This window comes from Pezoporus flaviventris, unplaced genomic scaffold, assembly GCF_033815535.1.
Source record: "Pezoporus flaviventris isolate CSIRO_AGI_PZ_B2104156 unplaced genomic scaffold, CSIRO_AGI_Pfla_v1 ptg000045l, whole genome shotgun sequence".
NCBI classification, from domain to species: domain Eukaryota; kingdom Metazoa; phylum Chordata; class Aves; order Psittaciformes; family Psittacidae; genus Pezoporus; species Pezoporus flaviventris.
In genome coordinates, this window is record NW_026892593.1 from 2,955,182 (window position 1) to 2,978,015 (window position 22,834).

At 45.7% G+C, this 22,834-nt stretch overlaps 1 protein-coding gene across 5 annotated transcripts in view; it reads right to left on the reverse strand.

Moving 5' to 3' along the window:
* Window positions 1-22,834, reverse strand: part of FRMD4A (FERM domain containing 4A) — a 380,055-nt gene that overhangs the window by 166,358 nt on the left and 190,863 nt on the right. Inside the window, exon 1 of one of the 5 annotated variants that reach the window (XM_061467212.1) lies at window positions 22,122-22,305. The exons of 3 other annotated variants lie outside the window; for them this stretch is intronic. In XM_061467212.1, the coding sequence (XP_061323196.1) occupies window positions 22,122-22,280 (159 nt within the window). In that variant the 5' untranslated portion in view covers window positions 22,281-22,305. Of the gene's footprint in view, window positions 1-22,121; window positions 22,306-22,834 lie in introns of those variants that run through there. One more of the 5 variants, XM_061467211.1, reaches the window with a different exon arrangement.

A 22,834-nucleotide genomic window follows, 5' to 3' on the forward strand; every position in this document is an offset into this window, starting at 1 on the left:
CACGAGCAGCATGTGGCAGCTGCCTGTATAAGGACACCTTCCCTCCTTGCAGCACTTGCTCCCAAACTGTCATAACTGAGGGTGGATGCTTGAAAATGTTCCTAATGAGCAGAAGTAGAAAACCATTGTGGAGGAAAGGAAGAAAAAGAAAATGCAGAAAAAGAAAACCCCAAAGAGATCCAGATGTAAAGAATACTCTAAAAAAAAAGTCTGTTTAGCAGTGGTTCTGTTTATATCGCATCTGAGCATCATTTTACTCATGTGGCTGTTTATACATCATTGTGTTAACGAGGCAGTGAGTAACTAGGTGCCTGTACATTGCAAGATGGTTGATTTCCACTGAACAACTAAAACCCTCACAAAATAAGGTTTGAAACCCAAAACCAAAAACAGCTGGGGTGCTTTGGGAAGAGTGGTAAGGGAAGGAAAGCGAGCACTAGGCTCAGCTCTGTACCCTCAGGAGCTGGCTGGGGTCTGTGAAGCACCTTCCCTTGGCTTTCCTGAACCTACAGACTGACTGCTCTGCTCCCGCTGGGTGAATGTGAGAGGAGCAGGAAGAGGCCCCTGCCCTACACTGGGAAACAAAAGACAAAAGGAGTCTGCATTTATCCCTGATTATCCTGCAGCTGTCTGGGCCCAAGGAGCACCATGACCTGCTCCCTGACCACACTGCCTGCCACACCATCCCAAAATCCCTCTAAACCTGAGCAATTAAAGCAGCGCAAAACAAGGGGCTGGGGCTGACAGTGGGACTGAAATGTTAATGAATGGAATGTCCAGCATGCTCATTTATTTATGACTTCTTCAGCCTACAGTAACTACAAGCAGTAATTGGATTGTGCTCGGCAGAGCCAGATTGATTTGCTACTTAATAATAAACCAGGGTCCTCTGTTGGTAATGAAATCCCTAGAAACAAGGAGCTAGGGCGAGAAATGCATTCGAGGTGCAATGCTGACTTTGAAAGCCCACATGGCTGTTGGTGCAGAGCAGGATCTTTGCCAGATGAAAATTGGAGACTATTAAAACATGCCCTTTGTGGCCTCCTGTGCCCTCAGGGGAATATTCACCAACTTTGTCAGGGGTGTTATTTAGAGTTTTGACTAAGGGCAGTGAACACACTGTATTTTGCCATAGTTTTCTGAAGGTCGTGGCTAACCCTCAGTGCAATGTGCAGTGGCCTCTGGTTGCCTCTGAATGAAAAGTGGCATTTAGACTTAATTGCAAAGCAGCACTGGGGAGCTGGACTACCCAAAACCTTCATCTGGCGCCAACTGAGCCTAAATATAACAAACCAAGCCCTCTGCAGGTGGGTGTTCATGCAGATGGGACTGTTTCTCACCTTGGGTCTCACCAACAGCTCTGGCAAAGAGATGGGGGCAGGTGGCTTGTGCCCTTCTGCTCCCTTCTTCAACCAAATGCTCTGGCTCTACTGGTAGCAGCTTAAGGACCAGAATTATGGCTACAGCATCTTTGAGATGTTTTTAAGGATGCCAGCCTGTCCAGAGGCAGAAACATAACCTGATTTTCCTTGGGCTTTGCCTTTTTGAGCAGCCATGATGCTCATGCTCTTCCCTCAACCATGAGCTCATGGCCATGAGAAGCATTGATACCTGAAGGGATGGTACCCCTAGGGTGGCTGTGCCTCAAATCACTCCAAAAAAAGTGCTTGACGGCTTTGCATCCAGCATTGGCTAGGAGGCTGGAGGAGCTGACCTTGCATTTTGGATACTGTACAAGCATGGAAGGTGCTTGTGAAAGGGCACGTTTGTGCCTGTGCTACAGTGGTCAATGAAGCTGCAAGAGGCACAGGCACAGGCATAGGCATAGCCAGAGCCTCTGACTCCAAGGGTATCTCCATCCTTGGCACAACAAGAAATGTCTTAACCCAGAACCCACTTTCCCCTCCTTGAATGTCCTTGAACAGAATAAAGCCAAAGTTTGCTGTAACAAGGCTGGCAGTTTGCTTGTTTTATGGACTCCTTCCTGTACATATGCATGTGCTTATGTGTAAAATTAATGTATGGTTGTTGCTCTAATGATGGATGTATTTCAGCAAGAACCAGGGCTAATGGGTGGCTGTGGAGAAGCAATTTTGAAGGCAATCCTGAAGGTGCTGTGCATTGTGTGCCATCAGTTTAATCAGACCTTATGAGTCCAAGATGACTAGAATTGCCCAGCTGCAAAAGATTGTGTCTGGGGGGTTTGAGGTTGTGGGACTGCTCCTTCCCTGCCCTCTACATTGTTAAATGGAGATGAGTAACAAGAAGCAGGCAGTGATGTGGGAGAAGCGGAGAAGCCCTTCCTGTTGAGCACCATGTGGAGCTTGCTCTGAGATGGATGGGATACAGGGCCCGCTCTGCTGGAACTTAATTGCAGAGACAACAGAGCAGGAGAGTGGATAGTATTCCTCTAGTCCTGCCACCTTCATTGCTCTCCCCTGAAGTGGGTGGGAGATCCCTAGTCTTCTCCCAGCAGTTTGGGGATTACATGCTGCTCCCTCTTCACTTGGTTCCCCACAGTTTAAAGTCACTAATTCAGAGAGCAGAGTGTCTGTCCCCATCCCTGCCTTGGTTATCCTTAGTACCAAAGTAACAAGGGAGAAACCCCTGAGAGGAAAACTCCAGATTATTCATGGAATGACAGCCTGTCACCATATAAACAAACAGAGGAAGAAAACCAGGTCATGCCTGTCATCGCCAGTGCGAATCCCCTCTGATGCTGACAGCCCTCATGTTTCACAGTTTGTGTAGACAGTTGCCTTTCCTTGTGGGATAATTACAGACCTGGCTGGGAGATGTCGGACCAGGCTTTCTGTCCCAGGGTCACCCACAACGGGTGGCAGATGTCTTGCCTGTGCCAGAGGAGGGCTCTGCCCTTGGGAAGGGTCCCCAGATGCTGCAGAAATCTTCTGCTTTGCACCACTTTTCCTCTAGTTTATTGATCAAGGTGGAAGGAGATGGGGAGGTCAAGCAAAAATGCCATCTCAGAATTCAAAATACAGGTAAGGGCTTCTATCTTGATGTCCAAGGTTATGGGTTATGTGCATTTAAACCAGCCCTACCACTAAATCCCTGATTTTTGGAAAATTAAAGTAAGGCCAAACTTATGATGTGACTTTACATCCGAGAGGGGTAAAGTCTTTTGACTCAGCCTTGAGCTCAGTGGGACCCTCCTGAGCATCTGTCTTCACCTCACATTTCACCTTTGGAAATACATCACTCTTGCTCTGAAAATGAAACCCTCCTGGTTTGCACAAAGCATATTCTTCCGTAGGGAAGAAGTTGAATGGCATAAATCTACTCTCCTTTCTCCATAGGTACCTCTAGTGAGTGAGCTGCTGTGAGGATGGACACAGCTGTGGTCAGCGGGCACATTTAATGTTATCTGCATTGTCAGACCCTGGGCAAGGGGGCTGTTTTGGTACATTGGAAAAATGTTGCTGAAAGTAGTTTTTGGCAGAGAAAGCACTCATGCCAAAATGCCCTGCAAAGTCATGTTATTCTAAAAGTCACACTTGTGGTGAAAAAGTGGGAAAATTCTGAATAATCTATTTTGACTTTTCCTAAAAAAATAATAATAAAAAAATTAATTTACATTAAAAAAAACCCAGCCACTAAAGAGGAGCATGTACTATAAATGCTGTCACGGTAAAGACAGCGTGTTTCAATTGTCCCAAACATTTGGTGGTGTATTTTAAAATCTGAAATGACTTATTCGAGGCAGGGCCCAGCATAGAAATGAGGCAAGAAACCCTCAGAGAATGAGAATCCCATTTCTGACATCTTTCCTAATCTCAGGAGGGTCAGCTGTGTTTTAGCAAGGCAGCACTGCGATAGCTGTGTCTTTCCATTCTTGATCACAAACTGTCTCCCCCTTAGGTGATGCACAGCTTCCCCACACACCTCCACTGCTGACTACCTGGCATGGAGGGGATAGAACTTCCCATAGTCTGAGCCAAAATCAGTTTTGTTCTGCAGATTTGCATGTTTGAAGTATTTTATACCTCTCACCCAGTCTGTGCACATTATACATTCTTATCCTTGCATAAGAATATATAATGATAGTATATTCTTATTCTTTATATCGAAGACAAACTTAAAACCACAGCTACAGGGCTTCATGTTTCAGCTCAGGTAGCAAATGCAATAGTATCGCTGAGGATGACTGATCCAGTGTGTGTGCCGTTGGCTGTGTTGATGGCCGTCACAACAGGGGTGCCAGCTGCATCATTATGATACCCTCTGGCAGCAGATCAGCCGCTGCAAGAGTGTGCAGGATTAGTAATAAATCAAATGCATCCTGTGAACATTGTTGCAGGATATGATTAATTTTCACGTATGCCAAGAACACAGTAAGCCAGCTCCTCTGTTAATATAAAGCTGCCCAGTTCTTGACTTCAGGATTTGGTTTGGTATACTCTCATTGAGACTCACAGCCAGTTTTCCCATATCAGCATATATTATATTGGCTTTTGTGTTCAAGGTCAGGTCCTGGTAAATTTGCAATTTACAGTGAGGGAAAGTTTGCCTTGCAGCAATGGATGGAGATTAATATGGGTTGCTTTGCATGCTAACTATTGCATTTCAGGAAGACATGTAAGATTAGTAGATCCAGGAACAAGGGAGCTTGCATGGGTTCCAAGCCAACAAATCTAAGAGCCACAAGATACCACAATGGGCAAAGCCACCAGACAAACGTTCAGACTGAAGTAAATGATACTGTATTTCCAACACAGATCGTAACATTCCAGGGAAAGTGTAAGGGGATGGAGAATCCTCCACCTCTGCCCCTCACCCTGGTGCCTAAGAGCTCATATAACCCTATGCCTGTGGAAGCTCTCCATCAGCCCAGTGTAAATCATTAATAAGCTCACTGTCATAATTCACATTTTCCCCTGCATAATGGACAGGATTTATCCTGTTAATGTTTCTCCATTAATCATCCCCCTGTCCTTTTGCCAGACTGACTTCAAGCCTGCAGTGAGAATGGGGCTGGTTAACACTGTTATAAGCTGAAGCATCCCAGGTAACAGGGAAGATCCTAAATCTCCCTGCAGAAACTCATCTTCCTTCTCACCACCACGGATGTCTGAAAGAAGACAAGAGGGAAAGGGCTGATCCTGGATACCTATGGAATGGAAAACCTATTGTTTGAGGTGCAACTCTGTGAGGCAGACTGCATTTTCCTGGTGCTTGGGAGGAACTTGTCTTGTAACGACATGACTATGCTCCGTCTGAATTGTTGGCATTTGAGGTGCTTGAATTTCCTGGTGACTCCATTGTGAAGGACCGTATTCACTCAGGCGTGTTTACCCAGCTGCAAGAGATTTTTCTGTGCTCAGTAGCTGCATGTAGCACCATGGATTGTGGAAAAGAGAAAGCTCAAGAAGGATAAGCCTTAGGAAGAAATCTTGCTGGAAATGACGTTATTTACAATGCACAGGGTTGGGATTTGAGCTACCAATCAGTCTTTAGAAGAAGACTCCCACTGAAGAAAGGAAAGGATATTGATTTGAACACGCAGAGAACCATATCAGCTTGCCTGGTGTACTAGCAAGGCACTCCCTATGTACTAGTGCAGCTTCTAGATAAGGTCTAGGAGAAGGCCTGAACATCCTTTCCCTATAGAGGTTTTTTCTGAATAATAGGAAGAAAAGGCTATCCTAACCATAACCTTAACCCTAACCCTAACCTTAATGTTAACCCTAGCACTAAACTTAACCTTAACCCTAACTCTAACCTTAAACTTAACCTTAACCCTAACCTTAACCCTAACCCTAACCTTGCCCTTAACCCTAACTCTAATCATAACCCTAACCTTACACAGGCACCCCTTCTATCTGTTCATGCAAAGCACAGAGCATAGCGGTTAGTCCAAACCCCAGCCCAACTGTAATTCATGCAGACATTTAAGACTGTGTGCAGAAGCATTAAATGTGCATGGGGCTTTGCAGGGAGGTGCAGTACTCTCTTGCTTCCTCCCACAAGGTGCAAGATGGTACCCAGACACTGAGTGAGTCCCTGCTCACTCACCCACACACAGAGACTGAATGGAGCCTTTTGCTCTCACTCAAGAGTATGTGTAAAGGGACCTTAATGAGGAGAAGAAATCCAGTCCTTTTAAGCCCAGCTGCTTGGATCATGGGTAAATCTGTGGGCTGAAGTATGGGGAAATTCCACAGATCTGGATTTCTTCTAATTCACTTTGCTCTGTGTAATCCCACCGTTGCCAAAAGGTGACAAATATCCCATCCTGATGCTGTGCTCATTTCAGATAGCCACAGAGAGAGAAACGCCATCAATGAACAGTAACTGCTTTCTCTTAAAAGAGCAAGCGAGAGGAGCAGCAGTAGTAATAATAAAAGGACAAAGACACACTCAGCCTCTAAGCAGCTTAGCCTTCAATAAGCAATTCTTTGAAAGGAAATTAATGGAAAAGGTTACAAGCCTTCTCCTGAGCCGAGCATGTCACACTGCTCTGTCTCACCATTACTAGGAATGGAACAACTCCGTGGCATTTCTTTTCGTTTCAGATGCCCTGGAAGGCTGTGTTACTCACTGGACCTTGCATTTTCCCATTCCCTGGTTGCACAATGCACTGAGGAATTCCTTGTGGGTGATTCAATGGGTGATGCCCAGCCCAACCTGCACACTCATATAACAATCAAAACAGCATCCTCTTGCTGGACACAAGAAACCTGCCTATTGCATCCCAAATCTGCTTTGGGAACAGGAAATCATAAAAAGGAGGGGAAAAAATATCAGGGTTGCTTGAACGATGCAGTCCCTTTACCTACAGGATACAAAAGCACATGTAGCACATCTGGGAAATGGAATTAAAGATTGGAACTGGAAACAGATCTTGAACTTTGCAAACACAAAGTTGCCCTTCTTATATAGCTGGGCTCTGTCACTAGGTGGTACTGTGCATCGCAGCTTCGTGCCTTCTCCTAATTCCTCACTCCTGTGTTTATCCATCCCCCAGGTTAGATGTTTTGCTGGTAAATACTGTGCTTTGAGAGAGGGAACCTGTTCAAGTCTTCTCAGGTACTCCTGACTTCACACACCTTTGCTGCTGAAGGCAATTAAAGACTTCTGACTTGGCTAACATCCAGTGCTAATGCCTGATTTCGGTTTCTGCTGTCAAACAGCACGTGCTTAATGCGATCTCGCTGAGCCATTTGCTGATGGGTTATGACATCTCCATCTACATATGCTGAGGCTCGTGAAAGGGAAGGAAGACCCAAACAAATCAGGGATAGTTCTATAAAAACAGGGAAAGAAAGAAGATCTTTGATTCTCTTTTTTTTAATGAAACCCTTAGCTCTTCGGAAGATCTTTATCGGTCCTACTACTGCCTGGGAAAGGACAGCAGAAAGGGTTGTTGGATTTTCACTGCACTCCTTTGGCTTTCTGGCAAAAATCCATGTTCAAGGGGTTCCAAAGAACTTGTGAAAAGGGGTATTGCTTGCTTGTGCAATAAAGCCTGAGCAGTCCAAGGGCAGCAGTTCCACACAACACACCTACCCTTGTTTCCACACCAGGTCCTGCTGTACGTGTTTTGTGCAGCGAAAAACATTGTTAATCTGACTTTGCCTCCCAATGTGTGATCTCAACCCTGCACAGGCACTTTCACTTCTACCAGCTCCAGTCGTGAGGTGCTGGCACAGGATGCCCAGAGAAGCTGCGGCTGCCCCATCCCTGGCAGTGTTCAAGGAGAGGTTGGACGGTGATTGGAGCAACCTGCTCTAGTGGAAGGTGTCCCTGCCCACGGCAGGAGGGGTGGAACTGAATGAGCTTTAAGGTCTCTTCCAACCCAAATCATTCTATCATGGTCCCATGCTTCTATGGTGTGGAAGCTGTCTCTTGCACCTGTAAGACCAGCCCACAGCGCAGACTGTTTTGCCCATATGAACTAGGTGCTGAACAACTGTGTTGTCTGTCATTAAGATATCTATTTATTAAATATGTTGCAGCTTTTATAGGTTGGCTGAAGTCTCATGAAGTGCACTATTATAAACTCAACAAACCTGTCCCAAAACAGGTCTGAGCAATGGGAGGAGGAAACACAGATGCATAGGAGGCAATGATCATGCAAGATCCCAAGATCCTACCGTCCATGTGGCAAAGCTGATTGTAGAGCCCAGTGTCCTTATCTCAGGCCAGGAAAATAAGCCCAAGGCAAATTTCACCTGTTAAATTAGCACAGCTAATGTCTGACTTTCCCCTCTTCCCTCCAAAATGAAGCAGCTTATCCTGCATTTCCCAGCATTCTACTACCCCCCAAAAGCCTCTTCCAGTCTAAACCAGCATCAGAACAACTGCTGATTTGAGATCCAGCTTCGTCCCAGTCTGTCTCCAGATTTTATACCGTTGTAATTTAAAACTCCCTTTATTTTCATAGCTATAAAACTGCCAAAGGATCGGTGATTCTGCAGATTTCCCCAACTGCCAAATGGCCCAGCAAAAGCCTTTCAGAATATTTTTCTGAGTGTGTTTCATTTTCCTGGAAGACCTTCTGGGTAGCATGGCATAAAAAGGAAGAGCATAAAGAGCATATTGCTGGGTGATAAGAATTAGGTCAGTGATGACTTAGATAGGAGTCTTCTTGAAATAACTGGTCCTGTGCTCCACAGCTGCTGCTCTACAATGAATGCTCAATCACTCGGCTGCACTCACTCCTGGGGTGCACCATGGACATGTGAAGCAGCACTTGGCATCCTAAGTGGCATGTGGGTTTTGCCTTAGAGAAGGCTAGAAGCACTGTCATCTGCAAGTGCTTTGATTTGCTTATGAACGGGAGATAGGGTGGAAATGGGGGTGCAGCTCCTGGCAAGAATAGCAGAGCAAAAAGTACTGAAAAGCAGGAGGAGAAACAGCAGATGAAAGGGAAAAAATTCTGCCTGAATACGTGAAAGGGCAGATACATGGTATTTCAAGGGCAGTGCAGGTATTTCAAGGCTACAGGCTTCTCATCACAGGCAGGAGTTTGGTTGCACCAAAGCAAATAGAGGCAAAGAATGATTGAGGAACAGCACACTCTGGGAAGAGGTGCAAGTGAACAGAAAGATTTGGAGAAGACATTTCCTTCGAAAAAAACCTTTGGAGGAAATCCCAAGGGACCATCCAGATACACTCATCCCTAAACCACAACAAACGTGTAAGAAATGGGAGCAAATGCCCCACTGGGAAATCTTATGTCTAGGCTATATTAATAAAAATTAATCTCTGGAGACCTGCAAGGTGTCTGGAGCCCTGTTAGAGGAGGTGGAGACTCTTGAATGACTTCCAGGATAATGAGATCCACTGAGAGTCAGGGTAGTGAAATGTAAAGGGGTGAGGTAAACCAGCAGTTACCAGCTCCGACAAAAATGAACTGTGCCCACCCTTGAGCATTCACAAACCTTTTCAACACCAAGCATGTTGTATTCCCTCATGCATTTCCCAGCCAGATTTCATTTACTTCCAACCCTCTCAAGTCTGATGCAAGAGGGAGAGCAATTTCTAAGGGCTATCATGCCTTCCTCATCCCCATCTAACAGCTAAGACATTACCTATGTGTATTAATAAATGTTGGATGATGGGCCAGGCTGAAGGGAGAATGCGTGGGAGATGGTGCTGAGCAATTCTAGACTTCTACAGGGCAGATGGGTTCATCTTTCTTGGTCACCCCCAGCACTGGCAAGAGAGATTTTACATGTGAACTGTAAGATGAAACAAATCACAGGAATGAGTTTGTGTTTGTGAAAGCATCCACAGATAAATAATGTGACTAGTTTTGTTATTATAAAGTGGTGTGGCTGGGAATCACAGCCTCCCACTCAGGGAGACAGAGGTGGATTACTTCTTAGGATGACCACCAACACCCAATGATGAGTCAAGGCTTAATCACTTCTGGCTGGTTTGCTGTTCACAAGGGGTGTTGTCCTCATGGCTTATCACTGTGATGCGACTCCTTGGCAAAGTCAATGGCAGCACTTGAACTTGGGGCTTTCCCCATCAGAACTAACCCCTTATGAGAAGTAGGTATAAATCAGTGGAAGGACATCATCTTCAGGTGGGGATGACTCCGAAGTGATGTGCCTTCTGCTGGAGCTAGATAACAAAGCCCATATACGGGAAAGGTTTTGGCCTTGCACAAAGGGCTCCTCAACTAGGTGATCTGTAAGGTCCCTTCTATGATTCACTCATGCCAGGACATCCAGGCGCTGCAGCGTGAGATAGCAGAAAGAAAAAGCCCCAGGCTGCAGCGCACCCCTCTCTGGTCACACAGACGATGGCTGTTTACACTGGCTCCCTACCAGGAATTCAGGATTTCAGTCCTGTGCTATATTTAGGTTGCAACACTACTGATATTTTTTAGGTCATTGGCCCTTGACACACAAGTGTATTTTCTGAGAGGAAAAATTTCGGCTCTCGACTGAGTGGTGGGAAAATACTACCCACAGAATGTTAAGTTTTCTCCAACTGGAGCCAGGAGTTAGGAACTGACAAGGGGAGTTTAGATTATAAATACAGTCTGTAGGCTGAGCCAAATGTTTAAGGCAGCCCCGTGGTGGGGACCCTTCGTCTGGGCTAGCAGCACTCTGCTGGATCCTGACACTTAGGACACCCTGGATGTTTACATTACAGCTTTTACCATAAGAGGAAGAAGAGCTGTTAAGAGCTGATTATCTTGGGACAAAGAGGAAAGGGTTTGAAAATGGACCACAGTCCTTTGCTGAAACATGCTCTCTGGAAAGCAACAACCAGTGTTTAGAAAGAAGAAATAAAAAACCCAGTTCCACTTCCAGATTCCTGCTCTGAGCATGTTACAGGAACGGGATCCAAGGGGAAAAGAGTTCTGTGAAAACAGCTTGAATGAAAGAATCCCTTTGTAGGAGGTTATGACTGATAAATTACGGGAATGTTTGTGATATGATATAATAGTGGCAATTAAGAGACATTTCAGATGATGAATGCCTGAGAATATGCGGCGCAGCGAACTTCCCAGAACCCCTCTAGGATGAACAGTGACTCTGTTCTCACTTTAATTAGAAATTATCCAACCCTTGTGCTGCTTATTCCCCTTCCTTCTTCACTACCTCCCCATCCCAGTGGCTGCTCCGATACAAGCCATTCCTCATTTGCAGTCTGGTTTTGCAAAGGCCCCGATTGATCTTCAGAGGTTTTGCAAAGCCCAGCTCAGCCACTAGCCCTGCCGACACCCAAAGTTGTTGTCTCAGCTGTGGCTACATACATGAGGACCTGCACAACTCTAGGCTCCTATGGCTGTGGGGCTGTAAAGAGTATTAAAGAAATAGTCTAAGAAAGAAAAAAGCAGAGGTCAACTCGAGTACAACAACTTACAGTAACATAAAAATTTCCAGCCCTCAAACAGGTCTTTCTACGGTGAGCTGCCTCTTTACCAGCATGGAAATGGCTGTACAAACACATTAAGCCCCTGAAGACATAGAGATTGAGATTGGGCCCCCTGGAAGTGGAGCAAAACGGGTTTGCAATGACTGTAAAACCCACATTCCTGCTCTCCTGGAGCTTTATGAGACCACCCTGAGCCCCATCGGCCGGCGGCTCCAGCAGTGCAGTGACCAGTGAAGCTAGAGTGTAATTGTACGCAATGGGGTTTGCAAGTTATGCAATGCTGCAGACATGAGGGTGACTCCTGCCAGGTGCTGGAGAGACACTAATCCCCCCTTGGAGAGGCAGATGGAAGTTCACAGTGTGGAGGAATTTGACCTTGGATAACTCTTTGTATTTGAGTCTGGTTGTCATGCGGAGCTTTCCCCAGGAGTGTTGGATAGGACAGTCCCAAAGCTGTGCTTCATCATATGAGTCCTCGGACTTATACAGTTAAAAAAATATACCTCCCAGACCAAAAGGAGAGAAAGGAAAAAAGGCAGGGTTTGAAATTCCATGTCAATTTTCCTATGGCTTGGGTCCATAGGCTTCCAATTTAGGAAAATAACAACCCTCCTCTGCTCTGAGCTCACGTGAATGAATGCAGTGCATGGGAGATTTTAAGAGTGTTATAGATTAGTCAGAATGAGTGGACACTAGAAATGACTCTTTTTATTTAAACTTCAGAAGAAATCAATGGGCAGATGTTGATAAAAGAAGAGATAGTGTCTTACTGTAGACACCTGTGGATGTCAAAGTTGCAAGGGGTTAATATCCTCCTCATTCCAAACTGGGAGGGACAGAGGGAAGGAATGAGAGGGAGGACATACGCCAACTTCAGTGCCTTCTGGTACTGAGGCCTGGATGGCACTGAAAGCCTTTGTCCTGTTCCTTTTTCTTGCTATCACATGAGATTAATCTTTCAGTGCACAATTTGGGGTTGTTTTTTTCCCAAAGCTTCCATGCCCAAGGCCAACTGTTTTTCTCTAAACAATTGCATGCTGTTGGTTGGATGCAAAGAGAATTTCTGCAAGAGTGCAGGTGATTTGTGGCAGCATCGAATGCAAATGCAGCTACAAACACAGTTAGGGCAGGATCACATCAATGGCACTGGTCAGTTCTACCTAGGCTTCTGGAGAACATCTGAAAGAAACAGCATCCTTTGCACAAAGCCTTTGGTGCAGCAACAAATTTGTGTCGCAAACAGAGAAGGAAAAAAGCAGGTTTTTTTCCCCTAAAATCATCTTCTTTTCTGTAAGGGAAGAAACACATGGAAGCTCAATGAGAGTGGACCTGTACTGGGGCTATTCAGAGCCATATACCCAGGACAGATTTCTCTTTGAGTGAGAAGAGGTTGAATAGGACAAAAATTCTTCAGGCAAAACTTCCCACTGCTTTCAATTACTTTAGATGGCTGAATTGTTCACAAATGTCTCTCTGGGGAAAGCAAATCACTTCACCAAAAACAGGTTCCTCGGCGCATGTCCTATTACAGAGCATGTTGTATCAACTGCAGCAGCTGAAGTTCGATGGCTCGAGCTGCAAGGTTACTGGGCACTCTGTCCTGATGGATACCAACATTCCTGAGGGCTTCCAGCATTTTCCACCCAGGCCTTGGATGGCATGTATTTAATTAGAACAATATGACTGACCTCTTCCTCACAGGTCTGTGGGTGTTTAATACTTTGGCATCTAGTTAGATTTAAAAGTCTCAGATCTTTGTGGTTTCAGCATGAAAGGGTGGGCAAAGAATCATAGAATAATAGAATAGTTAGGGTTGGAAAGGACCTTAAGATCATCCAGTTCCAACCCCACTGCCATGGGCAGGGACACCTCACACTAAACCGTATCACCCAAGGCTTCTTCCAACCTGGTCTTGAACACTGCCAGGGATGGAGCATTGACAGCCTCCCTGGGCAACTCATTCCAGTGCTTCACCACCCCAACAGGAAAGAATTTCCTCATTATATTCAATCTAAACTTCCCCTGTTTAAGTTTGAACCCGTTACCCCTTGTCCTATCACTACAGTCCCTAATGAAGAGTCCCTCCCCAGCATCCCTATAGGCCCCTTTCAGATACTGGAAGGCTGCTATGAGGTCTCCACACAGCCTTCTCTTCTCCAGGCTGAACAGCCCCAACTTCCTCAGCCTGTCTTCATACGGGAGGTGCTCCAGTCCCCTGATCATCCTCGTGGCCTCCTCTGGACTTGTTCCAACAGTTCCATGTCCTTTATGTTGAGGACATCAGAACTGCACACAATACTCCAAGTGAGGTCTCACAAGAGCAGAGTAGAGGGGCAGGATCACCTCCTTCAACCTGCTGGTCACGCTCCTTTTGATGCAGCCCAGGATACGGTTGGCTTTCTGGGCTGTGAGCACACACTGAAGCCGGCTCATGTTCATTTTCTCATCAACCAACACCCCCAAGTCCTTCTCCGCAGGGCTGCTCTGAATCTCTTCTCTGTCCAACCTGTAGCTGTGCCTGGGATTGCTCCCACCCAGGTGTAGGACCTTGCACTTGGCATGGTTAAACTTCATGAGGTTGGCATCAGCCCACCTCACAAGTGTGTCAAGGTCCCTCTGGATGCCATTCCTTCCCTCCAGCGAATCAACCGAACCACACAGCTTGGTGTCATCGGCAAACTTGCTGAGGGTGCACTCAATCCCACTGTCCCTGTCAGCGACAAAGATGTTGAGCAAGACCGGTCCCAACACCGATCCCTGAGGGACACCACTCGTTACTGGTCTCCAGCTGGACATTGAGCCACTGACCACAACTCTTTGAGTGCGGCCATCCAGCCAGTTCTTTATCCACCGAGTGGTCCATCCATCAGATTGATGTCTCTCCAATTTAGAGACAAGGATGTCGTGTGGACAGTATCAAATGCTTTGCACAAGTCCAGGTAGGTGACATCAACTGCTCTACCCCTGTCCATCAGTTCTGTAGCCTCATCATAGAAGGCTACCAAATTGGTCAGGCAGGATTTCCCCTTAGTGAAGCCATGCTGGCTGTCACCAAGCACCTTGTTGTTTTTCATGTGCCTTAGCATGCCTTCCAGGAGAATCTGCTCCAAGATTTTGCCAGGCACAGAGGTGAGACTGACTGGTCTGTAACTCCCCGGGTCATCCATTTTCCCCTTCTTGAAAAAGAGGGTTATATTTCCCTTTTTCCAGTCATCGGGAACTTCACCTGACTGCCATGATTTCATATCCAGAGAGTGATTTGTACCAAGATGCCCATCTTGGTAGAAACCAGCATGGATGAAATGCCTAAATTTTGATAGTTAAAGGAATGTGCGATGCATCTCATGTCATGTTTCAAGACACTGAGCAGAAAATAGCTAAGCCTAGGAAGAAACAGTTTAGACCTGGTTTCTGTAAACCCAGGGGATTAAACAGTATTTCCCTTGCATTGCTGATAGGTGCATTTCTATTATAAGATGAGTGAACTTCTGATGTCAGTTGAGACAGTCTGTATTCCTTGTGGAGAGCATAGTTTTCATTCCTTGCCACCCAAAGTAAAGACAGGGGTAGGTACCCCCAAGCCATTGGTGGTGGACTTCAAGAGAGCTCAGTTTTGGGACAGATTCAAATCCATCCCAGGGTAGAAACAGCTCAGCATTGCTTGTGCTTGCTCCTTGGCTGCATTGGTAATCCTAACCCATTTATTCATGGGCTAGAATTAACACCATGAAAGCCTTTGCCCATGATCATAATGGGGACAACCAGACTCCCCTCCCATGAATTCAGACTGGAGATTGAATGTTTCTTACAAAGAGGCAGACTGGAGCAATCCACACAGAGGAGAAAAAAGCCAAATACACCTCCCCTTGCAAGAGGCTACTGTATTTCTTGGACAAGAAAAAGCTCAGTCATGAGACTTGACCACTCAGTCTCTTCCTACCATCCCTAATGGTTCATGTAAATACAGATAGGAGGCTCAGTGTGGGTTTAAAGTCTACCTCATTTCCTTGCTACAGCACATGGAAAGTCCTTCAGTGTTGTGTTTGCAAACAGTAAGTGTAAGCCTCAGCCAGGTGCAGCTTCACGTTAGCTTTAACAGCAGCAACCCCCAATGTGATGAAATAGTTCGAGGTTCAGCCACTGCCTAGCGCACCTCTGTTGCCTGTCCCTGCCCTCCAAGAAACCCCTATGCCCCTTGCCCTGACCCACAGCTGCCTTGGGGCAGTGGAAGGAGAGATGAGACGCAACAAGCTGCTGAAGGGCATAGATGTTTGTTCAGAAGGAAAATGCTTTAGTGCCCCCAACTTTCCAGGTGTCTAAGCCCTCTGTGCTCCTCTGGTGAGCTCCACCACCACATTTCACCTGGAATTTTTGGTCCAGGGAAAGACATCCCAAGCGGCCCTCTAGCTTTACCTGAACCTAGTTGCTATTGGTCTATTGCCTGACACAGTGTGGGTCAGAAACCAGCCCTGGGCAGGCTGATTTAACATGCCTAGAATGGGGATAAGCACTCCTGCCTAGCTCACTGTTAACACTTTGACTTTCTCTCTACCAACATCAATTCTCTGTGGGCTATGGTGGGTCTGGTGACACTGGGATGGATCCTACCAGATTGCCCCAATCCTTCCCAGCTCTAGAAAGGGAGGGGAAGTCTGTATCAAATGCTGAAGGCAATTTTACAGTGTTTTGTAAAAATATGCGGGGATAGGAACTTATTGAACACTTGTTGTGCGTTCTCCATAGAGCCTTGAGTAGAAACGGGATTTTTTCTGTTTGGATGTTTTCTGGCAAAGATAAATTTTTAACATTTGTTCCCCCCCCCACGCCTGTCTATCCCTCTTTGCTTCTGCCTGTAATGAACACGGGGTGAGTAACTCTGCAAGCCAAAAGCTCCCAAGCGGCTCTTGGAAACATGTGAGGCTCATTAGACCTTCCTGCAGCTCTGGGGCTTTCCGGTGGAGGGTTATTTTTCCTCTCTTTTTGATGATCTGTGTTGGTTGCTGTTTACTTTTATTTATTTATTTGTTTAAAGGGCAGCAGTTCAAGTCTCATAAATGCTTAAATATGGAGCAATCAAGCTCGAGAAGTCTCCAGGGTGACTCCTGAGCCTGTGGACTTGCTCAGCAAAGAGTGCAGGGGGAAAAAATCAGAGTTGCCCCCAACTAAGAGTGGGAATTAAGCTGCAAGCTCGGGGTGGGGGGGGGTTGACCTTGTTACAATAACCCATGGGATGTCTTTAGGGGGCCTGCAGCCTCCTGAATACCAGCTATACCCTGGCATCATGACGCTCTTGGGATAGAGGAGCTGCCAGGAAAGAGCCCTGCAAGTATTGCTCTGCAAGTGGCATTGATACCTCCATCCTCTGTTGTCATGAGTAGAACATCAACAGCCCCACTGAAAAGCCTTCTGCCCAAAACCAGAAGAGAAAGGATCTGGGTTTACTGACTTAGGGGGAGTCAGAAACAGCTTCAGCTGCACCCTAAGACCTAAATAAAGTCCAATGCTCTCCAACTAGTTAGCTAAAGCAAATTTTGTTGTCTGTTTTTCTCCTGCCCACCCAACACTCCCACATGCCTAATGCCCCATTTCTGCAGCCTTCATCATGCTGGAGCTGACTAGATTAATGGGAAATGCTAATATGTCAGGCCTGAAAAGAAAGCAAAGAGCCTGTTCTGTTTGAATTACACATTAATCTGCTTAGCGATGAAGCTATAAATCAAAACCTGGAAGTTTTACCAATCTGAAATTATGTGTTTAACATTTCAGCCCTTTCCTTCCTCCCTCTTGCCCAACACTGTTTTGCACAGCCTTTTACAGTAGCAGGGTGGGCTTGCAATGCTGCCCTTGCTCCTGAATTCCTAATTGTGCTTAGGCATAATGAGATGTCTTCAAGGTAAACAGGGTGAGGCATGATGTTGGAACAAGAATGGATTTCCTAAATGGCTCCTTTATGAGGAGGAAGACCATGATGCTGGAAGGGTATGTGGGGGTATATATGAGGCCCTTAGTGACATGGGTTAGTGGTGGACTTGGCAGTCCTGGGGTAAAGATTGTACTTAATGATCTTAAAGGTATTTTCCAACCTGGCTGATTCTATGATTCTATGATATGGGAAAATGCAGGACTGGGAAAAACAGAGGTAATGAAGTAGCAGAACAGAAGGCTCAGGGAGGACTTGGTTTGGGGTCTCACATGGCTGGGTACATCTGCATGTATGCAAATGAAAACCCACCTTCTGGTCTGCAATACCTACCAGCTCTAGAGGAGCATCAGGGATTTAAAGCACTGCTAAACACCCTCAGTACTAAGGGGCCAGGAGTCACAGATGGCTTTCACAGCTGGAAAACAGCTAGTAAGCTGGGATCTGTGACTTGATTCTGCCTTGCAGGAGGTTTCCACAGCAGCAGCAAGCTCCTTCTCATGGCTAGGGATGCCCAGAGCCCCCAGATATCCTTCTTTTACCATAAGATATCAGCTAAGGACCTTGTTCCTGCCATTGCTCCTTCCAGCACAGCAGAAGTTCTCTTCCTCATTTTACATTAACATCCAGCCACTAAATGCTACAGCCCATCTCCTTCCTCAATCTCATTAGCTAACAGAATATATGGGGATCAGTGAGGTAACGAAGACAATTCTGCACTTTTTTCTATAGCCTAAAGCAAGTAATTTTGTCTCTGCCTCAGTTTCTATGGATATTACTTAACCACCTTTCCAAGTACTTGGTGGAATAAGAACCAGTGTGTAAAAAGTACACAGCATTACTGTGTACAGTGTGGGAAGAATTAAACGCCTGTGATTGGTGTTACAGCTCCTCAAGAGACTGCTTTGCATCCAGTGGTCCACCTCCAACTTGGTAGGAGCAGTTGGTGGGATTTTAAACAAACACATAAACACGTTTGTACTGAGGAGGTAGGTCCTTGCCTACCGGATGGTCTTGAACGCTGCACAGACGTAGCTGGGAAACTGAAATATTTGTTGATGGATTTGGAGATTAAATAAATAGTGAAATGTCTTTGGGATGTTAAAATGCAGAAGTGACGCCTATCCCATAATAAACCAGCCCTCCCCCAGCACTTACTGAAGTGTATGTCTGCCAAAGCAGGCACTGCGTTAGTTCACAAGGCCATTTTTCAGTAGGTCAGAGCAGTTGGACATCTTCTGGGCATTGTTAAAATACATCTGACAAGTCTGTGGCATCTCACACAACTGTCTGAAAGCCTCAACTGGAAACTTATTGTGTGATATCTCCTCATTCAGATGAATTTTGACCATGGAGTCAGAAAGCCACATGGTGGATAACAAAACACAATTAAAATACAGCAAGTGCTCATTGCAATTAAAATATAACAAGTGGTGAATATGAGCCCTGCTGAAAACAGAGCAAGGCAAGTGGTTTGTTCAGACTATGCAGACAATTGTATCCCAGGGAACCACAGCAGACCTGCAGGAGGATTTACTGGCTAGGAAGAGAAATGGGGTCTGAGATAGATGATGGTATCTTGCTTCAGGGTAGAGTACCGAAAGACTTTAGTTCTCACATGTCCTGAGTACCTCAGCACCACTTAAAGAGGAATGGCATTACACAGCATCTCTGACCCAAATCCAGTCTGGAGACCAAGAACGAACAAATTTTGGTTGCTTTAACTTACTTATAAAAACTACTGTTCAGAGCACAGCCTGGGCAGTCCAGCCTTCTGATTACTGAATCAGTTTGGATTTGAAGACTGAAATCTCAACTACTTGAATCACACCTTGGCCACCACAGCCAGCATCATCGCAAAGTTGCTATTCCATCTATCTCTGCTAATGCATTGCCATTGAATTCCCAAGATCTAAGAAAGCAAGGTTTCACTTGTCAGAAATAAGTGGAATTACATTGATTATGCTGATGCCTGGAGCTCCTTTTCTTTTCAAGAGCCCATTGCCTGTTGCATTAGCAATAAATCTGGACTGTACCCTCTATACAGTATTAGCTTTGGTTTTATGTATTTTGTATATAGGACAGCAGAAGGGAATTACCAAACCCAGGGATGTTTTTCAGGGTTTGTGTGGTGGAAACAACAGTCTAGGGGAAGGATACCAAAAAAACTCTCCAAGACAATGTCATACCCAAGCAGCCATGGTCGAGGTTGGTGGTGCAAAGGAGGACCTGAGTCCTCCCACTGATGTGTGCACAGCAGTGTGGTTGCTGCTCAGCCAGGAAACTGTGTTGTACCTTGCCATGGTACTCCCAAGCCAGGCTCAGCAAGGGTGAGCCAGCAGATGGTTCCAGAATGCCACAAATACACTGAGATGTGATTAACTCAATGAGAAAAGCATAAAGCATACTTTTTTTGAGTATGAAATAATTTTGCTTAATTTTAAAAAGTTGATTAATATTTCTTTTTTTAAGTTTTTTTTTTTGGTTCTGGTATCATGCAAAGTTCCTATAGATGATCTGCTGTGCTTTCGAGATACAGTAGCAGCAGGGATTAATATATAGCAGCAACAAAAGCTAGCGTGATCAAGAGCTTCTTTGATCATGTAAATAATAAACAGTGGAAGAAGTCTCTGTCTCTGGGAAGTGATCAAACTGGCAGACTTTCTGTCCAAGCAATATTCTACTAAAATACCCAGTCAGCATTTAAACTGGAGGATGCTGGCTACTGGAGAAAATGCTGTTAGGATTAATATATGTAAGTGTAGAGTTAGCTATCAGCTTGAGCTGGCCACTAATAAAACCGCTGCTGCTGCTGGTTGTCTGCAATGATGAGCTATGAGATGCCTTTCCCAATCAAACCTCCACCAAGCAGCAACTCTCCTGGTACCTGACCCACCATTTCAAGCCTTCTCCAAAGAACTGGAAGCTCATCACAAATAAAGTGATGTGGTTTTACTGAGCTTTTGCAGACGTTCACTATTTCTGTTTGAGAAATGACAACTATTCAAGTCCACCCTGCCCTGTGAGTGTCAGGCTGCATCAATGCTCATTTGGATGGGAAGGGGCACCTTTACAGTCCCATTTCACTGGTGGCTCTAGCAAAAAGGGGTAATATGCCAGGAACATGATAAAATGCCATAGGGGCATAGATGTGTGTGTGTTGTAATGGAAAAAGTGCTCTTGTGTATAGGCTCAGTGCTCTCAACAGAGTAAATCTGTGAAAAGACCATCAGTCCTGGGAGTTATCACAGGCACTAGCATCCCCTCATACATTGTGTGTAGGCTGGGATAGGCTATTCATAACTGCAATCTGGACGCATCTGAAAACTAACTAGCTCCTTAGTTTTTGAGAGTGTTTTTACATGGGTAGAAGGTAAAAAGGGGGTTCAGTACAGAGACCTCCTGTTTCCTCCTCCCCTTTCCCCAGCCCAAACAACCGAATTGGCTTCAGGTTCAGGCTCCTAAAACAAGCTGAAAGAGGGTGGATGGCAGCTTGGTTCACTTGGAACCATCACTGTGGTATTTCTTACGGGGGTTTCAAAACCATGCCCCGGGGCCACCAGGGCTAACAGTGGGACAAAGGGCTCTTTGGAGTAATAAGCTTGTATTATTGGCTGCAGGCATCTTTTAGGACAAATACCTAAAATAAACATGCTGACCGTAGCTTCTGAATTCCAAAGGCCATAAAATCTATTCCTGAAGTCTGCTGAAACCAGAGAGTGATTTGAAGCTGGTTCAAAGTTTGCTGAAATTACTAAGAGCCTTACCCTGGTATCCCTCTAAGCAACACACACAATTTCAACAGGCTTTTAATCTGGCTTCTTCTATATAACTTGGCTTCACACATGGAGACTTCCAAAGCACAGGAAAAGCAAAATGCCAAGCAAATGGGAGTAGCAGAAAATGCCTTTTCCAAATGCAAACACCGATCAGTCAATCCAGCACCCGGCTTTAACCAATTTGTGAAGCTGATAAATAATTTAATGGGTTTGTCCCTGCAGCAGAGTCTTGTCTTGGTTGTCTAATGTTGATTTAAAAAGCAGACGAGCTGCATACTGATTGGTTTACAGCATCATTTCAACCTGGACTCACCAATGGACTGGAATGAGTAGCTATTCAAACGGGCATCCAGTTCTAGTGTATTCTCTGTGATGCTCAGTTTATTTAACCCAGTTTAGCCACTCTCAGAAGCACACACAGTTTATTAGAGCTGTATTGTTATACCTCAAGCTGCAAACAGCTAACATAACTCTCAAGAAGCTAGTCAATCAAGCCCCAAACCTCCCTATACTACATAAACCACACATCAAGTAAAACAAAAGTTTTAGGTGAGCAGATGCCTCAAACTTTGCAAGACTAAGCAGTCAGAAGGCATTGTACAAGTCAAGTAGGGATAACTAGTGCGATTGCAGTTTAAAACACACTGCGTTTGCTCATTTTCCACAGATTAGGTGTCTTTAGGCATGATTTCCTATGAGTAAGTCATAAATGACTCTTGTGCAGCTGCAGGGACAGCCTGAAGATGCAGAACAGCTAAGGCTGTCTGTACTTACAAGTATACAGATCAAGGAAAGGGGTGTAGCAGGGTGACCTTTAATTTTGCATCCACTTATTCCCCTCTGCTCTTTGGGAAGGAGAGTTTGGACCTGTGTTCACCCAGAGGAGACACCACCACCATCCTCATACCCTGCATTTGTCCTCCCAAACCTCCCCTACCAATGGTGTCTCCTCTGTCCCGCTGCCTGTGATGAGATCCAAAGCGGTTGGTAGGAACAGGACAGGACCCTGTGCAACTCGGCACTGGGGTTTGAGGGTCTGGCCTGGTGTTTTGTAACCCTACCTGGTAAACGGCTCTGGAAATGCACCATGGCTTCAGCATGAGCTGCAGGACCCTCAGGTTTCCAAAGCGGCAAGTCCTCAGAGCCCGGGATGTCAGGCTCCACACCAGGCTGTCCCAGCTGTAGAGCAGATCCTCAAAGCCAAAGAGCACAGCAGCCATGCCAGCTCCCCATGTGAAACACCCCGGACTCCCTGCTCGGAGGCAATCAGCTAATCCCAAGGCGCCTTCGGAACTGCAAGGTTAAAAAGTCACTGCAGTTTCCATCAAAGGAGAAGGAAAAGAAAGGGGGGGAAAAAAAAGCCCTAACCACCAAACCAAACCCGACAACAAAAACCAGCAGCCAAAATAAACTGTCTGGGGATGTGTCTTTCTCCCTTCGCACACGCCCTTCAGGATGTGGTTTCTCCCTCTGTGTATCTTCTCAAAGTGAGTTCTGCTGCACCCATGGAAGAGCAGGCAAGAGGTAAAAAGACCTCTCCTGACTTAGAGAGGCAATTGCACATCCCTCGCAAAGGGCTTCTTCTTTACACTGCATCACTTCTCAGCTCTCCGCTGCAGAACCAAGAAGCAAACTCGCATCCAAAGTCATCACTTTGCAAGCTCAGTCCTGGGATTCCATCCAGAGGGAGGAAAAAGCCGCTTGCTCTCCCTCTGCCAACATTCCCAAGACATTCCAATAGTGGGCTTAACTCTTTCAAACACTGCAGAAGAAC